Below are 17,779 nucleotides of genomic sequence, written 5' to 3' on the forward strand. Positions count from 1 at the left end.
AAAATAGCATTCAGACATTCGTGTTATACGACAGCAAGGATCGATTGAAGAACGAACCACTTATGCTGCACGTTTGCTGTAAAAGTTGAGATCAAGCACATTTCCTTGGTCTGCCGCGCAGGACGGCATTTTGCAGCACACGCTACCGAACAGCTTCGCAGGAGCGAATGTGTCGTTTTTGAGCACTACTAATAACAAAAGTAAAGTGCAAAAAACATAGGAATGCAAACGAAACTGTGCAGAAAAAAGCCACGGCATGCGCAAGCAGTGCTGTGTGCAAAGTCAGGTCCAGTCCGACACAACGGGTGTGCAAAGTGGTGTGTGTGCCAAGGCAACTCCAGTTGGACATGGGTTGCGCCCAACAACACAACGGGTGGACGTGCACGGTACAGAGAAGGAGGTTAGCGCGAAGAGCATTACGCGCTAGAGCTCGGGAGTGCTACGTGAGAGAAAGGGTGAGAAAGAAAGGTCCACGTCTGGCAGCGTGTCTTACCTAGCAAGTCACATTTGAAGTATAGCCGGCATGCAAGGCTTAGGTTTCCCCCGTACTTAGAAATCGCTTTCTCTGCAGAGAACAAGGGGGAAGAGATGGCAAAGTGAAAAAAAGTCTCCCGCCCAGCGGTTTGAGGGGAAAGTGCTAGGGCGGACCGGAAATCAATCTGCGCGCAGCTGCCGCGCGCTGGCGGTGAGCGCGAGCTTCCCGAGATGACGAAAAACAACAAAAAAAGCAATATCAAACGTTTCTGCTTGGTCGTAATAAGCAAAAAAGGAGCACAAGTCTGCACTTGCCACTCACGAAGAAATTCGAACCGCGAGACGACCGTAGAAACGAGGAGAAAACTTGAAAGCATTGCGTTGCGTCTTGGCCTATTGTAAAGAAAAGCAACAACAATAAACAAATACTTTTTATTAAAAGGAAGCCAGATAGCGATGCAATGCATCAATCAGTTTAGCTGTTTGAAGTTCGGGGCAACACGTTTAGTTTAGTTTAGTTTGCGATAAGCCTGAGCGCTGAACTTAGGTAGGAGACGAGTACGGCAGCTTTACCCCCAATGTGGTGAGACTTATTTCGCTTTGCTGGAATGGGAGCTACCGAAAGCAAAATTCTGGTTCGGGAATTCGGGACCTCTCCTCACGGTTTGAATTCCTCTGGCATGATGGCAAGTGGATTCGTGCCACGCAGCATACGGCACATGAATGCAACACAACAACCAAGCTTCAGGTAAACAGGGAAGCAGCTGTTTCTTTGCCAAATAGCAGCCTTATCTCGTCTCAGCGCAGATAACATGCAAGTGCTTTTGTCATTTTATTAGCCAAGATCAAAATACGCGGGATGATTTTATTAGAGGCTTACATCGAAGCAGGTAAAACCTACGGTACTATAATAACCAATGCATTCTTTTTGATAGTTTGTTGCCATCCGTTATTACCATGACGATATATTTTTTTTGTGAAATGCATACATGATTAGTATCCAGCTTTCGCAGCAAAAAGCCACGAAACCTTGACAAAAACTAATGCGTTTACCTCCTATTGTGAAAGCAAGTGAACTTGCTCCCGCTTCGCGCAGCTGCTCAAATTGAATGAGTAGAAATGCGACTTAAGCAGCTGCGCACGACAACAAAAGCACTTGTTGAAGCTAATTACATGCAAAGATCATGCCACAAATGGAATGCGCAGTGCCGTTTGTGCATATAGAGAGTGCATATTTTGAGGCTATAATATTAGAGAAGTGCCAACACCAGTGATGATGAAGTTACAGGGCAGTGACAACTTGGGGCTACTGAGAGTGACTGATCATTCACAAAACGTTTGTGAAATCGAGATAGAATTTAGTCTCGCCGTTGTTTTAGTTTATAGTGAATGTTGGGTTTTAATTTATCCTGACTATTATACGGTTTTAAATGTTTGAACAGCAATATGAGGTGATGGCATGCAAGTTTTACAAGCTTAAAAGCCACATCCGCAGATAAAAAAGAGAGAGCGTGTTCATTTTCTTTTTTTTTTCTTAACTTTTAGCACGTTCATGCAATGGCGCCAAAGAAACGATTTAGCTCAAACCATTCGGAAATGATCGCCAAATACACAAGCAATAAAAAATTCACAGTGCAGGCGAATCCATAAAAGGCCGCCTGAGATGAACACTGCAAGCAATTAACATATATCTTGAGGCATCTTGGCAACACCAGAGCCATGCGAAGCAAAATGTAAAAACTTAAAAATGGCACAGGAATATTCTGTACTCGCTTAGTCTAAGCTTAATTTTGCAAGCTCAGCATTTACTGAAGTGCACGCAGTCTTGTTTTACACAAATCTCAGTTTAAAAATCTAATACGAATAGGCGAAATTATTGATACACGAAAAGCAAAGAAAGACAATCCAACTCTCATGATAGAGTTAAGTAGTTGAAAATAACAGAAGCAAACTAAACAAACAAAAAAAAATAAAACTCGCAGACTTCAATAAAATAGCAGCTTCTCAAATTGTAATCAGGGAACTAGATCCAATCATACGGCTAGGCTGCAAACAAAAAATGATAGCTCTAGCGTGTGAGGAATCAGTTGAGTGGTGAGTCGGTTGGGTGGCAGTCGGCTCACTAAATGGTGGTGCAGAAATAATATGAGAGCGCCGCGGTCTTGATCGAACCATGCCACTAGGGGCGGTGATTTTGTACTCCAAAAAACAAACTAGGATACCAGATAATTAAAACAAAAATACATGACGAGGAAGATAAACGATATAATGACACAAAACGACGTTTGAGCATTGTCACATTCAACTTCGGCGTGAAACGTGAGAACCAAACCAGAAGGAGGCGAGTGCGTACGTACCTGCGGAGCAGATGTAGTCGTACTCTAGCTGAATGGCGGCTCCGAAGCCGCCCAGTTTGACAGGAGCCGAGTTTTCTTTCGTCGCTAGCAGCACACAGTGCGGTTTGATGTCCCGGTGAATAATGTCATTCTCGTGGCAATACCTGAGCGCCTCCAGGATCTGCCGCATGTAATGGCTGCGAATAGGCAGAGTGACGAAGTAGTTGGCATGGAACTGAGACAGTGGCGATACCATTGATAAAAAGAAATAGAAGGAAACGGAAGTCGTGAGGAGCATCATCAATATGCGACGCACCACTGTCCACAAGTCGTAGACTAAAAGAACGGATCTAACATAGATGTTGCACAGAGCAGAAAACTAAGTGCGGATTCATACTGTGTACTTCCTAAGTGCACGCGCAGTCAAGTCCCTGTGCCTCAATTTGAACATATTAATAAATTTGATTTTGGAAGAAGCGTCATAGGTGCGATGAAACTTGTCAGAACATAATTACTTTTAACAGTCACTTCCGTGCCACCGCCCTGGTTAGCTTCGATCAAAGGGTGACTGGCTTGGAGAGGCGGTGGTCTCGAGTCTGAATCCGCACTAGGAATAATTAACTCTTCTTCACACAAAGCGGACGCCAGAAATCTGCGTAGCATTTCTTAGTAGCTTTGCGGCTACGCTCGTGCGTATACGTATTGTAACTGATCGGTGGAGTTCTGCTCAAAGCAGTCCGCAGACAGGAATGTTTAGTTAAGCTCCTTCGATTACGGTTTGGTTTGCAAGCTGCATCCAGCTACAGCATAAGCACTGCTCTAAAGAATGGTAATCCGGAGAGCTTATAGGAAGACGGAGAAAACATCTCTCACAAAAGCATGCAGGCTTAGCTCCCATTTTGAGATAAACCAGTTTATAGATTGCCAAACACAAAGGTTTTACCACCCTTGTAATACTTCTAACCAATTTAAAATTTCATGCGCTGAAGCCTACCGCACGACAGCGTCCCGCAAAGTAACCGATCGTAATGACTGCGACTACAAAGCATGGAATAGCTTCACGAAGCATCGAATGCCATTATGACGTAAATAAGTGTAATGGCGATTTCCACTGGTCGATCGGAGCTGGGCGCCCGAGTCGACCTAAAGCGCTACAGAGCGAATTAGCCTTGGTCGACCAGCGAAACGTGTAGAGCGCGCAGCGGAAGTAAAGCTGAGCCGGTTTCGAAAGTTGTAGCCGCATTCCAGCGCCAAAATGTTTGCGGTTGATAAATAGGCAGGAGGCAGCCCTCAACAACTTGCTTTCTCATTTTTTAACGCTGCAGACGTTTTTCGATAGACGCACTTCGACATATTCACGCAAAAAACGGTGATGCCCAGTGTCCTCTGCCGATGTCGCTAAAACGGTCACAAACAGCCAAAAGAATCCAGCAGCATCCGGAAGTGACCGCGTCAGCGACTAGGACTTCCGGCGAGATCAGACTTCGGTCAGCGGATCGAGCTGGAGCGTCTCGAGCTGCCCCAAACGACCAGCGGAATACCCGCAACCTATCTTGGTCGACCAGTGGAATTCGAAATCGTCGTCCCGGAGCAAGAAAACTTGCTCCGTAGCAACCAGTGGAAATCGCCATAAGACAAAGTGCTACAAAATTCGTTCCTTTACCTGGACACGGCTTCGCTGTATACAAATCCCGCTGTGGCTCTTTTCACAATCTCAAAGCACAAGTCTGCCCCTTCCATACTGCAATAAAAATGAGAAGCATATGACGAAAAAATACCAACTCGTTCAAGTAGCATATATTCAGGTTTGGATACGAAAAAAGAATATTCATTATTAAAACTAGTCCTACATGTTGTAGCAAGTGCCCTAAAATACGCTTACAGTGCATATCAACAATTTGTATGAACTCTGTGCAATTTATCAAAAGTCAATCGTTTCAGCAAAGGATAATACCTTAAACGTGTTCGTAATAGTAGTCTCAAAAAGCGTTTACGAAACACGACATCGGCGTTGTAACAAAAACATTCCCTATATAATCTCAGTAATACTAATATATCGAATTATGTACACCAAGATGAGTGACGAATCTGGTTCTTTCAGAAGCAATATTCTTCCTTTCATAATCGTAGAAATGTTGGCGCAGGTAATTCACACACGCATTAATATAAATGTATTCAGCTTCCCCTAAATTATAGGCCGTGACAAATCCGTTTAATTTTTTTTCCTTATCTGCTATATAGATCTGTAAGAGCACTGATACCGATATCTAACATCGTGTCTTTCTACCAACAAAACGCCACCTGCCAATGATGTTCCATGCCGTAAACCACAAACATCCAAGGTTAAACACAAAAAATTCCATTTCAAGAAATGTGTTGTTTCTGTGGAAACTTGAAAACTCTGTCAGATTAGATAGTGAGACAGTCTTTTTTATCGCATTTTGGAGATTATGTTTCCTGAAAGGAGGAAATTATTCCAAATGGAACATCACTGCCAAGTTCAATACGAAAGAGATTCGTTATGAGCTTCGTCCCTGAATTTTGACAGCTGATCCGGAACAGAGAGATATCGTGGATAACAGAAGATACGCCATTGCTTTAAGTGTTACCGCGAGTTTAAGGACATAATAGCGTAATAAGCAACACTGCAACAATTTCGGGGAATGTACTTACTACTCAAACACCATGTAGAGCATTCCTTCTGAGCTGTACGTTTCTAAAAGTTCAACAATGTGCGGATGTTTGAGCATGTGGCAGATGGTGGCTTCTCGCTTTAAGTCTGTCACGGAAGAAGAAACAGGGCGAAAGACAAAGGTTAGAGAGTCCATTGCCTAGAACACATCCAGAACTCTTTGTTTGTATATGCCCCTGATAAACGTCATTAGAGGAATCCTGCCAGAAACTGAATTGTTCGAGAAGCTTTCTTGGTACCTGCCAACAACGTCTTATAACATAATTGGCAGTAAACGGCAATAACTTAGATAATAGTGTTAGAGGTCATAGAGTAGCGGTCGGGAAACTTTTAAAATTTTCTTACCGCCTACGTTCGAATCCCCGATACTTATTTATTGGACAAAGAAGTGCCGCTTCTGCAATTATATCCTATAACTAGCGAAACAAGTATACCCTTATGAAAAAGAAGGGGAATTTGAACGTTCACCAGAAGGAAACCAAGGTAGCGCCGATGGCGACTTTCCTACGGTACCTGTGATGAGTTCAGCATTGTGTTAAAGTTTGCCAAAAGCACCTGTGTTGCTTTTTTAGTTCGCACTCCGTTGTTAGTAGTCAACAAACTTTTTCCAATCCCTATCATTCTTCATGCGTTACCAAAACCAGAAGAACATAAGAAATATTTACAAGATTTTTGACAAATTACACCTCTTTTTAATTAGGAATTGTTATGTCCAGAAAAATTCTGTTGGCAAAAAGAATGTTTTAGGAGAAAGAAAGAAAACATTAAAAAAAATGGGATTCATTCCCGCTTTAAGCTCTCTAGAAAAACATGCGAAGACGACTTGGAACTCATTTACGAAGAAGTACAACATGCACAAAGTGGTCCTGAAAGCTGCTTCCAAGACTATTAAAGCACAGGCGCATACACGGCTAGCCGGTAATTGAATCGCTTACGTTTTACTGGATCATTGGTTACAGACGTAAAGAGCTTAACGTATTTAATTTCATAATGGGCACACTTTCTATGTTTGGTGTCAAACAGTACGGTTTCCTTTACTCGCGTAATCGAGGCACCCTTTTTCATTGGAATGTTTCAGCTGATGATGATAATGAATGCTAAGTTGCGTTCGTTTTGTAAAATCAAAGGACTACAGAGTAATATATCGCTTCGTACGCCGAATGTCCAATGTCCCCCGACGAGACAGACAATACGGATGTCTCGCGAGACACCTGAAGCGAAAACGAAATTGCGTCTGGCCTCTCTATTCGACCTGCCATATCAAGGATTATATTAGCTTGCTACAAAAGGGATTCCCGGGAACGCTGTTAATGGTTATAGAATAAACTCTAGTTGTAACCGCTATGGATTGAATGTTTGGTCGCTGCGCGATCTATACGTCCGGGATTAAGGTCAAAGTTGTTGTCCCTATTTTAGAGCAAACGAATCGTGCTAAAGAGCACGCATTGTTTTTTTTTTTTTTTTTTTTTTTTTTTTTTTTTTTTTTTTTTTTGAAGGAGAGTCGCACATAGTAAATGATATTTCTGGTTTACTGCCTTAAGTGGAGTTTTACGACTCGAATATTTTTCTAAATATTTTTCCGCGCGCAATGAACGGACACCCGTAATTTTCAGACGGATTTCGGGGAAACAACTGCGCCTGTTACGCGAGTAAATACGGCACACGCCAGCACCTGTGCGTCGCCCAGGGGATATTGGGAAGCAAATCATCATAAAGCGTGCCTTATAAATACCCCGTCACTCGGCTCGATCGCGCGAACCAAATAACTCGTCTGTTCAAGCTTAACATTATATGTTTAAATCGAGTCAGGCGAGCGACAAAAATGCGCTATACATAGATACCTTTCACAACTTTTTTTCTACGCGCAATTATGGGCGGAGAAATGTCAGGAAAGTTTTATGCCGGAACGTGCTGTGACAAACACGTGCCCTAATGACAGTGCGTCAAGCAGCACAGATGCTTGCTGCGAAGGGAAAGCACATTAGCTATTGCGTTGAATATCTCTTATCTGCGGTACTTGGGCTGAACCCCTAAGATGCAGTTGAATGGATAATAATTTAAGCCTACGTACAGTCTTTGTCAAAAGATTAGAGCCCAGGAAGGTTTGCTTCTGAGCCACACCGTGCTATTTGTAATGCATTGTCAGAGTTCCAACTTTACTGAAGGTAAGGAGAATTTTTGTCATACCCTCTCCTATGTAAACGATTTCCACAGATGCAAAAGAGGCGCCACTAGACGGATTAGAAACAGACCTCTAGGGCTCTAAACTTTTGACAAAGGGTGTACACTTCTCGCTTACAAGATGGAAGCTTTAAGTATGGCTCAGCAAAAGAAGGAGAAAATGATAAAACATGCATCAATCACGCAGGAACTTCTTTTACTGCAAACCTGCTAAAACTGTAAGTAACTTCACGTGCTGAAAAAAAAAAATCGAAAATCTAAATTGGTTAAAAGGCATCAAATCATGTATCTAATTCTGGCTTCGTTCGCAGTTCGACTCACCGCTGCCTTAAACACGCACCAGGTGACAGACCAAGTGGCCGTGCTAACTCTGAGATTTAGTAGTAGCGCAGAGAGACATGGATAGAGGGAGAAAGACGAACACAGACGCGTGTTCGTTTTCCTCCCTCTATCCATGTTTGTCTGCGCTACTACTGCATCTAAATGGCTCACCAACTAGCCCAACAAAGGACTATTCTAAGTGCTAACTCTGACGCCAGATATATTTGACGCCTACCTTGTGCTGGTCAAATATTTAGGGGAATCCCCCAAGGTGGAGTAGATTTGTAATAAGGGAGTAATTACTCATTGCATCCACCCAAGCGCAGCCATACGGCTACAAAGGAAGCTTTCTCAGAAACTTCGTAGTTAAAGAAAAATTCGTCCTGATCCGGGAATCGAACCCGGCACCACCGCCTTTCCGGGGCAGTCGCTCTACCGACTGAGCTAACCAGGACGGTCAGCAGAGGAGACGGTAGGGCGAGAGCGAATTGATCTATAACTCGAAGTGGGAATGGTGTTGGTCAAATATTTAGGGGAATCTTCCAAGGTGGAGTAGATTTGTAATAAGGGAGTAATTACTCATTGCATCCACCCAAGCGCAGACATACGGCTACAAAGGAAAGCTATACAGCTTTCTCAGAAACTTCGTAGTTGAAGAAAAATTCGTCCTGCTCCGGGAATCGAACCCGGCACCATCACCTTGTGCTGCGTTAAAATCCAGCTCTTTTTTTCTCTCGATTTCTCTCTCTCTCTCTCTCTCTCTCTCTCTCCGCTATTTCAGTATTTAGTCAAGTAAATATTGCCTCCTACAATCGGAGGAGCTAGAGCCACCACAGCCAGGAACAATCAGGGATCCCTGCTGTTCGGGTTCGCTGAAACCCACGTGCAGGTGACTTGCTTCGTGCGTATGTGCTCAGCTAAAGCTGTGTCGGACGCCGACTAACCAATCGCTCGAGTTTTTAGAGCGCAGCTCTTTGGCGCCCATTCCTGGGTTTCGCGTCGTCGTCGGCGTCGGCCTCGTAACCAGCTCCGCCCCCTTTCATCCCACCAGCTCGAGCCGGCACTTCGGCAATCGGAGCCTCGCAGGAAGAGGGGGGGGGGGTACAATCAGCGACAAACGAGGGGGCAGGAGCGCGCGCAGCAACTGGAGAACACTAGGAAAAAACGGGAGGGGGGGGGGGGGGGGGTCGCCGGAGGCAGCGCTAGCAGCGACTGACTGATGCCGCTGCCGCCGCCGCTGCCGCCGCTGCCGCCGCTAGCAAGTCAAGACAACGTGACTGCGTAGAACACCGTCGCTGCCATGCAGAAAGAGGAAGAGAGATGCTCTCCGGTTGCCGAAACGCCGGCTTGACGGTGCATCTCGTTCTCACTCGCTTCACTCGCTAGCGGCGTCAGCGGCATCAGTCAGTCGCTGCTACCTGTTTATTTATTTATTTATGGCGCTGGGTTTGCCACACGGCATAAAAGGTGGTGGTATAGCGTCACAGGAATGTGTGGAGTGCAGCCTGCTACCTGTTCGTCGCGAAACGTTCCTATGGGCCCACGCGCTGATTCCCGCAACCTTCCGATAACTCAATAGAGTGTTTACAAAAGTAAGTCTGGCAACCATGAGTGGCACGCTGTTACCCGCACTGGCAGTCATATTTTGTTCGCTCCATCCATTCGCTTTGGTTCGCTTCGTGTCCGTCCGTAAGCGCCCGCCGTTCTGTCCGCGCTTTTCATGTTGTAACCTAGTGTGCTGTGCTAGGACCTCTCTTCTGTCCCTTGTGGTGTCTGTTAGCGAAGCCAAGAAGCGTATTTTGACAGCGTAGCGATTACAAACTGCTCTACGAGTCGTGCATGGGCCCCTCGTCGATCCGCGCAGCATCATCCGTATCCAGGTACAGTATCTAGAGTTTTGTAATGTGCAGATTTTTTTTTTTTTTTTTTGTCTGTGTACCTTTGCTACTTACTTTAACGACTAGGTGAGACAATCGCGAGTTTGCTTGGTTCGCGCATCACCGTCACTCATCCCACTGCTACCAGTGAGATACTTGTTGGTGAAATGAGCGAGGATGCAATTTGTTTTGAGATGAAAGGATCATGCGTAATTTGACGTAAGTCGGAATGGCGCTTTGCACTTTCCTCCCTATGCCGTCGACGCAGTTATTGGCACGGGTCTCGGAAATAATCGGGGGCTGCGTAAAAAAAAAATGTATCATGGTAATTTCTGCTTCCAGTGAGTGAAGATTGATTGGTGTGCAATAGGCGGTGATGAGAAAATAAAATATTCGTAATTAATTGACCAATTGATGAAATAAAGCAATAAAGAAAGAAAGAAATTGGGAATTTAGGCTTTAAAGGTGACAAAATGCTCTGAAGGAAAAACCAATTCTTGGTGATGCTAATGAAGAAAATTTAGAATGTGTAATTGATAAATTGAAATAATTGAAGAATGTGTTCAAAGGTGTCAAATTGCTCAGAATTGAAAGGCGATTGTTGCTGACCCTGATTATTTGTGTATAAAAATGTAAAACATTTGTACTGTGATAGTCAGCACTCAGCCATCGACATGCACCAGTGCGTTGTGCGACGAAGACAAAGAAGAAGTACGCTGGGCTCGCCGTTGCAAAGTCCTCTCCTCACAGCTCTCCATCTGAGCGTCAATAAACGCCCTATTACAATTGGCGGAGGTGCCGGAAACGATCCCATCCAAACTGGAATTACGAAGCCGTACACTGCCCTCTACGACCGCCATGCAAGACGAGTCCACTTCGACGCTGCCGGCCGTTCCACCCACGATCATGTGTACTGGCATCGTGCGCCAGCGTGACCCCTGCCTCTTCAGTGGCACGGCCGATCAAGATGTCGACGACTGGCTGTCATCGTATGAAAGAGTAAGCAGCTACAACAAGTGGGATGACTCATACAAGCTCAGTAACGTCATATTCTATCGGACGGACGTGGCGAACCTCTGGTTTCGCAACCATGAGGCTGACCTGTCATCTTGTTCGACATTTAAAAAGAATTTCGCGGAAGTGTTCGGCCGCCCGGCAGTGCGTAAGCTTCGTGCCGAACAACGTTTACACAATCGTGTTCAGCGCGCTGATGAGACCTTTACCAGCTACATAGAAGACATCGTTGATCTCTGCAAACGAGTCGGCCCGGCCATGCCGGAAGCGAACAAAATCCGCTACATCCTCGAGGGCATTACTGAGGACGCCTTCCAGATGCTGGTAGCGAAAGATCCCACCAGCGTTAGTGAAATCGTCAAGCTTTGCCAGAGCTACGACGAGCTCCGCAAGCAGCGCGCTTCTAGGCGCCGCTCCAGTGTGTGCGACGAAGGCGTATCCGCATTAACCCTGGGTGGTTCGCCAACTTCTGAAGGGAGCCCGCTGAATCAACAGATCAAAGATTTTATTCGTGAAGAGGTCGCACGTGAACTCTCACTCCTTCCCCATTTTCAAGACTCGGGCCTCCTCGTTCCTGAACTGGCTCCATCTTTGGCCCCTACTATACGCCGTGCCGTGCAAGAACACGTCGCTGATGTCTTGCCGTCCAACCCCGCGCTGCCGCCTGTGACGGCACCTCTCACGTATGCCCAAGTAACGGCTAGGCCACCACCTTCGCCCACGTCTGGCTCCTATGTGCAGGTCCCTGCCTACCGTTCACCGCCGCATGCTGAGCCTTCGTTTCAAGCCCCACCCTCAAGGTTCCGCCCACATCCTATGAAACCTTGGCGTACTACGGACAACCTTCCGATTTGCTATGCCTGCGGTCGGCCGGGCCATGTTGCACGCCTTTGTCGCCAGCGCCTCCAACCTTCACAGCCTGACATTCGACTTTACCCATACGATACTGACTCACGCTCGCAAATGATTCCGCCCGGTTCCCAATTTGTCTCACAAGATCGGCAAACCTATGCCACTCGTCGATCACATTCTCCTCGGCGCCGATCGCTTTCTCCAATGCTGCGACGTCCTACCAGCACCGTTGAGGGAAACTAACAGTCGCAGTTCCGGGGGCAAGAACTGCGCTTGTTTCGAATTTCTCAAGTCCTCCGCGTCGTTCCGCTAATGTTATCAAAGTTTCTGTAGAAGGCGCCACAGTTCTCGCTCTCGTCGATACCGGTGCAGCTGTCTCCGTCATCAGTGAAGCACTCTGCCGTCGAATTCGCAAAGTGAGCACTTCGATTTCCGACTTTTCGCTCCGCACCGCCTCATCACAGCACATTCACCCCACCGCATCTTGCACAGCCCGTGTGCTCATTCAAGACGTCTTGTACCCCATCGAGTTTATTGTTCTGCCGAACTGCTCGCATGATATCATCCTCGGATACGATTTTCTATCGACTCATCAGGCCGTTATTGACTGTGCTCGTGCGCAAATTGCCTTGGCCCCCCTCTGTGATGCCCCCTTCTCTGATACCCCTCCCCGCACTGCAAAACTTCTCGTCGCCCATGACACCGACATTCCTCCGTTTTCTGCTGCCCTCGTACCACTGTCTTGTGAGTGGGTAACTCCTTTGAATGCAATTTTTACACCTTCCGAAGCCGCCTCCCGTCATCCCTGCCTCCTTTTTCCATTCGCAGTTCTCGAAATTCAAGACGGCAAGAGTGCACTTTACGCCTCGAACCCATTTTCTTGCCCAGCAGTTCTGCTCCGTGGCGAATGCATTGGACGTCTTGAAGAGCTTGATCCCGGTCATATCACCACTCTTGCTGACTCAACCCCCTCCTTCGACGTTAGTCTGTGCTCTTGCGATGTTGCCACCGCTTCGACGCCCTCGGACGTTTTCCAACATGCTATTGATGCTGAACTTCCACTTGCGCAACGTGATCAACTTGTCGCCCTCTTGCAGAACTTCGCTTCTTCATTCGACCTTCCTCAAACTCACTTGGGCCGCACGTCTGTCGTAGAGCACACCATCGACACCGGTAAAACCGCACCTTTGCGCCAGCGCCCCTATCGCGTGTCGGCTTCGGAGCGCCAAGTAATTGCTGATCATGTAGACGACATGTTCCGTCGTGGTGTCATTCGGCCATCTCACAGTCCCTGGGCGTCTCCAGTTGTGTTGGTACCTAAGAAAGATGGCTCCTTCCGGTTTTGTGTCGACTACCGCCGGCTCAACAAGGTCACGCGCAAGGACGTCTATCCTCTGCCACGCATCGATGACGCACTGGACTGCTTGGAGGGCCCCGAGTTTTTCTCCTCGTTGGATTTACGATCTGGCTACTGGCAGGTGCCAATGGATGACGCTGACCGCTCTAAAACTGCCTTCATCACACCAGATGGATTATATGAATTCAACGTCATGCCCTTTGGGCTTTGCAACGCCCCGGCCACATTTGAACGCCTCATGAACACTGTGCTTCGTGGATTCAAGTGGCGAACCTGTCTTTGCTATCTCGATGATATCGTAGTCTTTTCTACCGATTTTCAATCCCACCTGCTCCGACTGAAGGACGTTCTCCCTTGTCTCGCTACCGCCGGCCTCCAACTGAATCTGAAGAAGTGCCGCTTTGCTCCTTGCCGACTAACTATTCTAGGTCATGTCGTTTCTAAGGATGGCATTCTTCCCGATCCCACTAAACTTCGTGCAGTTGCCGAATTCCCACGCCCAAAATCACTGAAACAGCTACGAAGTTTCATCGGCCTGTGCTCCTACTTTCGCCGCTTCATCTCAAATTTCGCCTCTATTATTGCTCCTCTCATCCAGCTCCTCTCCGGTAGCTCCGACCTCTCCGCATGGACACCTGCTTGTGATGACGCCTTCAACACTTTACACCGTCTTTTGGTTTCGCCTCCCATCCTCCGCCACTTCGACCCGAATGCGCCAACTGAGATTCACACTGACGCTAGCGGTATTGGGATAGGCGCCGTTCTCACCCAACGCAAACCTGGTATCCGAGACTATGTGGTGGCGTACGCAAGCCGCATCTTGACCAAGGCAGAGTCCAATTATTCTGTTACGGAAAGAGAATGCTTGGCCATTATTTGGGCCATCGGCAAATTCCGTCCGTATGTCTATGGCCGACCATTCTATGTGGTCACTGATCATCACGCTCTGTGCTGGCTGGCGTCCCTGAAGGACCCGTCCGGCCGCCTTGCTCGCTGGGCTCTTCGCCTCCAAGAGTATGACATTCGTGTCATATATCGCTCAGGCCTCAAGCATACTGACGCGGACGCTCTTTCGCGCTTACCGCTGCCTCCCTCTTCGTTGTCTGATGAGGTCTGCGCCTACGATTTGTCTTCGCTTGCCACTACCGACATGGCCACGGAACAGCGGCGCGACCCATGGATATCTACACTTCTGGACTTTCAAGTCACTCTCCAGGTCGTTTGTCTAGGGCGCTTGCCCGCCAAGCTCACCATTTTTCAATTCGTGACGGGCTGCTATATCGCCGCAATTATCTTCACGACGGAAGGAAGTGGCTTTTAGTAATCCCCCGTCATCTCCGCGCCGAAATTTGTGCTGCTTTCCATACTGATCCCCAGTGCGCCCACGGCGGAGTGTTGAAAACCTACACGCGCTTGCGTCTACGCTTCTTCTGGCGTGGAATGTACCGCTTTGTCCGCCATTTTGTCCGCTCTTGCCAGTCTTGCCAACGCCGAAAAACTCCTCTCAAGTCTCCTGCTTCGTTGCAGCCGTTGCCCTGTCTCTCCCGTCCGTTTGATCGTGTCGGCATAGATCTATACGGTCCCCTTCCTACAACTTCAGCTGGCAACCGCTGGATTATCGTGGCAGTGGATCATCTGACCCGCTACACTGAGACATCATCATTGCCCTCTGCTTCCGCACGCGACGTGGCTGCCTTTATTCTGAAAAACCTGGTTCTTCGCCATGGTGCCCCTCGAGAACTGCTCAGTGACCGCGGACGCGTTTTCTTATCAGACGCTCTTGAGGCTCTCCTGAAAGAATGCCGCATCATACACCGCACCGCTACCTCGTACCACCCTCAGACGACTGGACTGACAGAACGTTTCAACCGCACTCTCGGTGACATGCTGGCTATGTACGTGAACACCGACCATTCCAATTGGGACCAAGTTCTACCGTTTGTTACTTACGCATATAGCACCGCGACACAGGCCACTACTGGATTCTCTCCATTCTTTCTCCTTTACGGGCGCGAGCCACTCTGTACTATGGACACACTTTTTCCCTACCGCCCTGACGTTTCCGAATCTTCCGCGCTATCCGATGCCGTTACGTACGCAGAAGAATGCCGTCAGCTCGCCCGCTCTCTCACAACAGAAAATCAGTGGCAACAAAAATACCTCCGTGATACCGCCGAAGCTTCGTCATATCTCCCGAACTCTCTGGTGCGGCTCTGGGTGCCCTCCACAACCCCTGGCCTTTCAAAGAAGTTTGTTGCTCGCTACCACGGGCCATATAGGGTCCTCCAGCAAACATCTGCAGTCAACTACGTAGTTGAGCCCGTCACGCCCTCTGCGGACTTGCGTCGCCGTGGTCGTGAAACAGTTCACGTGAACCGATTGAAGCCATTCTATGACCCCGCTGTGCTTTCCGCGCCATAAGTCGCCAGGATGGCTCCTTTTTTTTACCCGGGGGGGGGGGGGGGGGGGGGGGAATGTACTGTGATAGTCAGCACTCAGCCATCGACATGCACCAGTGCGTTGTGCGACGAAGACAAAGAAGAAGTACGCTGTGCTCGCCGTTGCAAAGTCCTCTCCTCACAGCTCTCCATCTGAGCGTCAATAAACGCCCTATTACACATTAAATAAAATAAAGAAACAAATAATCGAAATATAAAATAAATAAAAGCTAAAAATTCGAAAAGGGAAGAAAGGAAACGTGTGTGTGTGTGTGTGAGAGAGAGACGCTATAGCGTCATACCCTTAACGGCGGAGCTTAAGTGTACCCCTAATGTTTTATAACAGTATTATATAATATAAATCTGACTTTATGAACACAGCCAGTTGCACCAAGCACTGACACTTCGCAGTAAAGTGAGTTGACGTTTCAAATTTCTTTTCATTTCAGCCGAGTTCCTATTCCTCTGAGTTCCTCGAAGCTTCCCATGACAGCACTTTCATATGAGGTTGTCTTTGAATGTCTACTATCTGACAGAGGGAATAAACAAGAAATCGGCATATTTACAAAATCAACTGAATTTAAGGTGGCTGTCAATTAGCGAACCATCAGGCGACTCGATAAAACGCACAAAAGTGAAATGCAAACTTCGTTATTTTATTGGCTGCACTGGCAGGTATGAAGGCACAGAATGCAAACCTGAGCTGCGCGCTCTGGACGCGGACCGGACTTCGCATGCATTATCACGTGATAACATTTTTCGAAACGGGCTGGACGTGAGCATATTACAACAAACTAGTGGGATGTCATCTTCTCCTGCTTTACTAGACGCCGCGGGTTTGGCAGCCGCTTTTGCAGCGTGAAACATGCACCTCGGGCGCACTAGACAGCCGTATTGCTTTCTGCACCAAGCACTACAATTTCGTACGACTGTGAAAAGTACTTTCAGTAATCGTGCCTTTGTCTTAAATAAAATGCACAATGGTAAATGCAACCTGCGTACAAAAGGTTTCAAAGAAGAACGTATTTGAACTATAGCGCTCGGTATACATGCAGTGCTCCTTCTCCCGTGTCCTCCATGAAGCATAAGCTTATCCTTCAAGTTAACAAGGCTCCATATCACGCAAAACAACCTTGCTGTTTTAGGCGATAGCACGTTCTGTAAGCTAGCTCCCAGTCAGAGGGACGTGCAGTAATGCTTTACATGATGCAAGTGACACTTGTAAAGCCGATTAGGATTGCAAACGAGCGGTCGCATACACGCGTATACCTTGTTTCCGTGCGCATCTACGACGGTGCGCTTGCTGCAGAAGGGTACGCAGCAACATGCTGGCATCATTCCGAACAGAGCTTGATGCGAGCAGCGACTGCTGTGATGTTAAAAAATGAAACAATTGCTTGTAATCATTCCAATGCACCTTGCGGTGCAAGCACGGGTTCCACGAAGGCGCACGTTGACACCGTACTCAATGGGAGGCGCGGGCGGATTGAACAAAACATGGCCGCCGCGCACAGTTTCTGTTTATTTCCCTAGATGGCGCTAACTTTTGTAAAGCCTCTACAAAATCAGGGTGCCTTAGAACACGCAGCTACAAAAAGAAGTTTAACAATAGAGATGACGCATGTGCTGTATGTGGAAACTCCAGTGAAACAATTGACCATATTATACTCGAATGCAACGGTATCCATCCGGAAGTTGATGCAGGCGCAATCACTGCTCCTGAAGCTCTGGGGTTTAGAGATAACAGTGGCCGGGTGAATAAACCGGCGGAACCGGAAACTAGCAAAAAACGACTGGAAGATTGGTGGCTTAAAAGCAGAGAAGTGACATAATGTTAGTAATGTAGGAGCAAAATTTAATAAATAGAATGATGGTTTAGTTAACAATTCTAAATCAATAATTAAGATATATGGAGAAAAATGAGCATGATAGCTACTGCTACCAGCCCGTTTCAAAGGGGACGCTCCTATATTCCATCCATCCATCCATCCATCCATCCATCCATCCATCCATCCATCCATCCATCCATCCATCCATCCATCCATCCATCCATCCATCCATCCATCCATCCATCCATCCATCCATCCATCCATCCATCCATCCATCCATCCATCCATCCATCCATCCATCCATCCATCCATCCATCCATCCATCCATCCATCCATCCATCCATCCATCCATCCATCCATCCATCCATCCATCCATCCATCCATCCATCCATCCATCCATCCATCCAT

At 47.2% G+C, this 17,779-nt stretch overlaps 1 protein-coding gene across 5 annotated transcripts in view; it reads right to left on the reverse strand.

Annotated features, from left to right (window-relative positions):
* CASK (peripheral plasma membrane protein CASK) overlaps positions 1-17,779 on the reverse strand; it is a 756,819-nt gene that overhangs the window by 420,792 nt on the left and 318,248 nt on the right. For 3 of the 5 annotated variants that reach the window (XM_084595366.1, XM_084595363.1, XM_084595364.1), the window contains exons 3-6: positions 5,484-5,589; positions 4,474-4,551; positions 2,832-3,007; positions 494-565 (exon numbers count right to left, since the gene is read on the reverse strand). In XM_084595366.1, the coding sequence (XP_084451492.1) occupies positions 494-565; positions 2,832-3,007; positions 4,474-4,551; positions 5,484-5,589 (432 nt within the window). The remainder of the gene's footprint in view (positions 1-493; positions 566-2,831; positions 3,008-4,473; positions 4,552-5,483; positions 5,590-17,779) is intronic. The other 2 variants (XM_084595365.1, XM_084595367.1) reach the window with 1 other exon arrangement.

The sequence above is a fragment of the Amblyomma maculatum genome, chromosome 2, assembly GCF_055883805.1.
Source record: "Amblyomma maculatum isolate TAMU_Amacu chromosome 2, ASM5588380v1, whole genome shotgun sequence".
In the NCBI taxonomy this organism is placed as follows: domain Eukaryota; kingdom Metazoa; phylum Arthropoda; class Arachnida; order Ixodida; family Ixodidae; genus Amblyomma; species Amblyomma maculatum.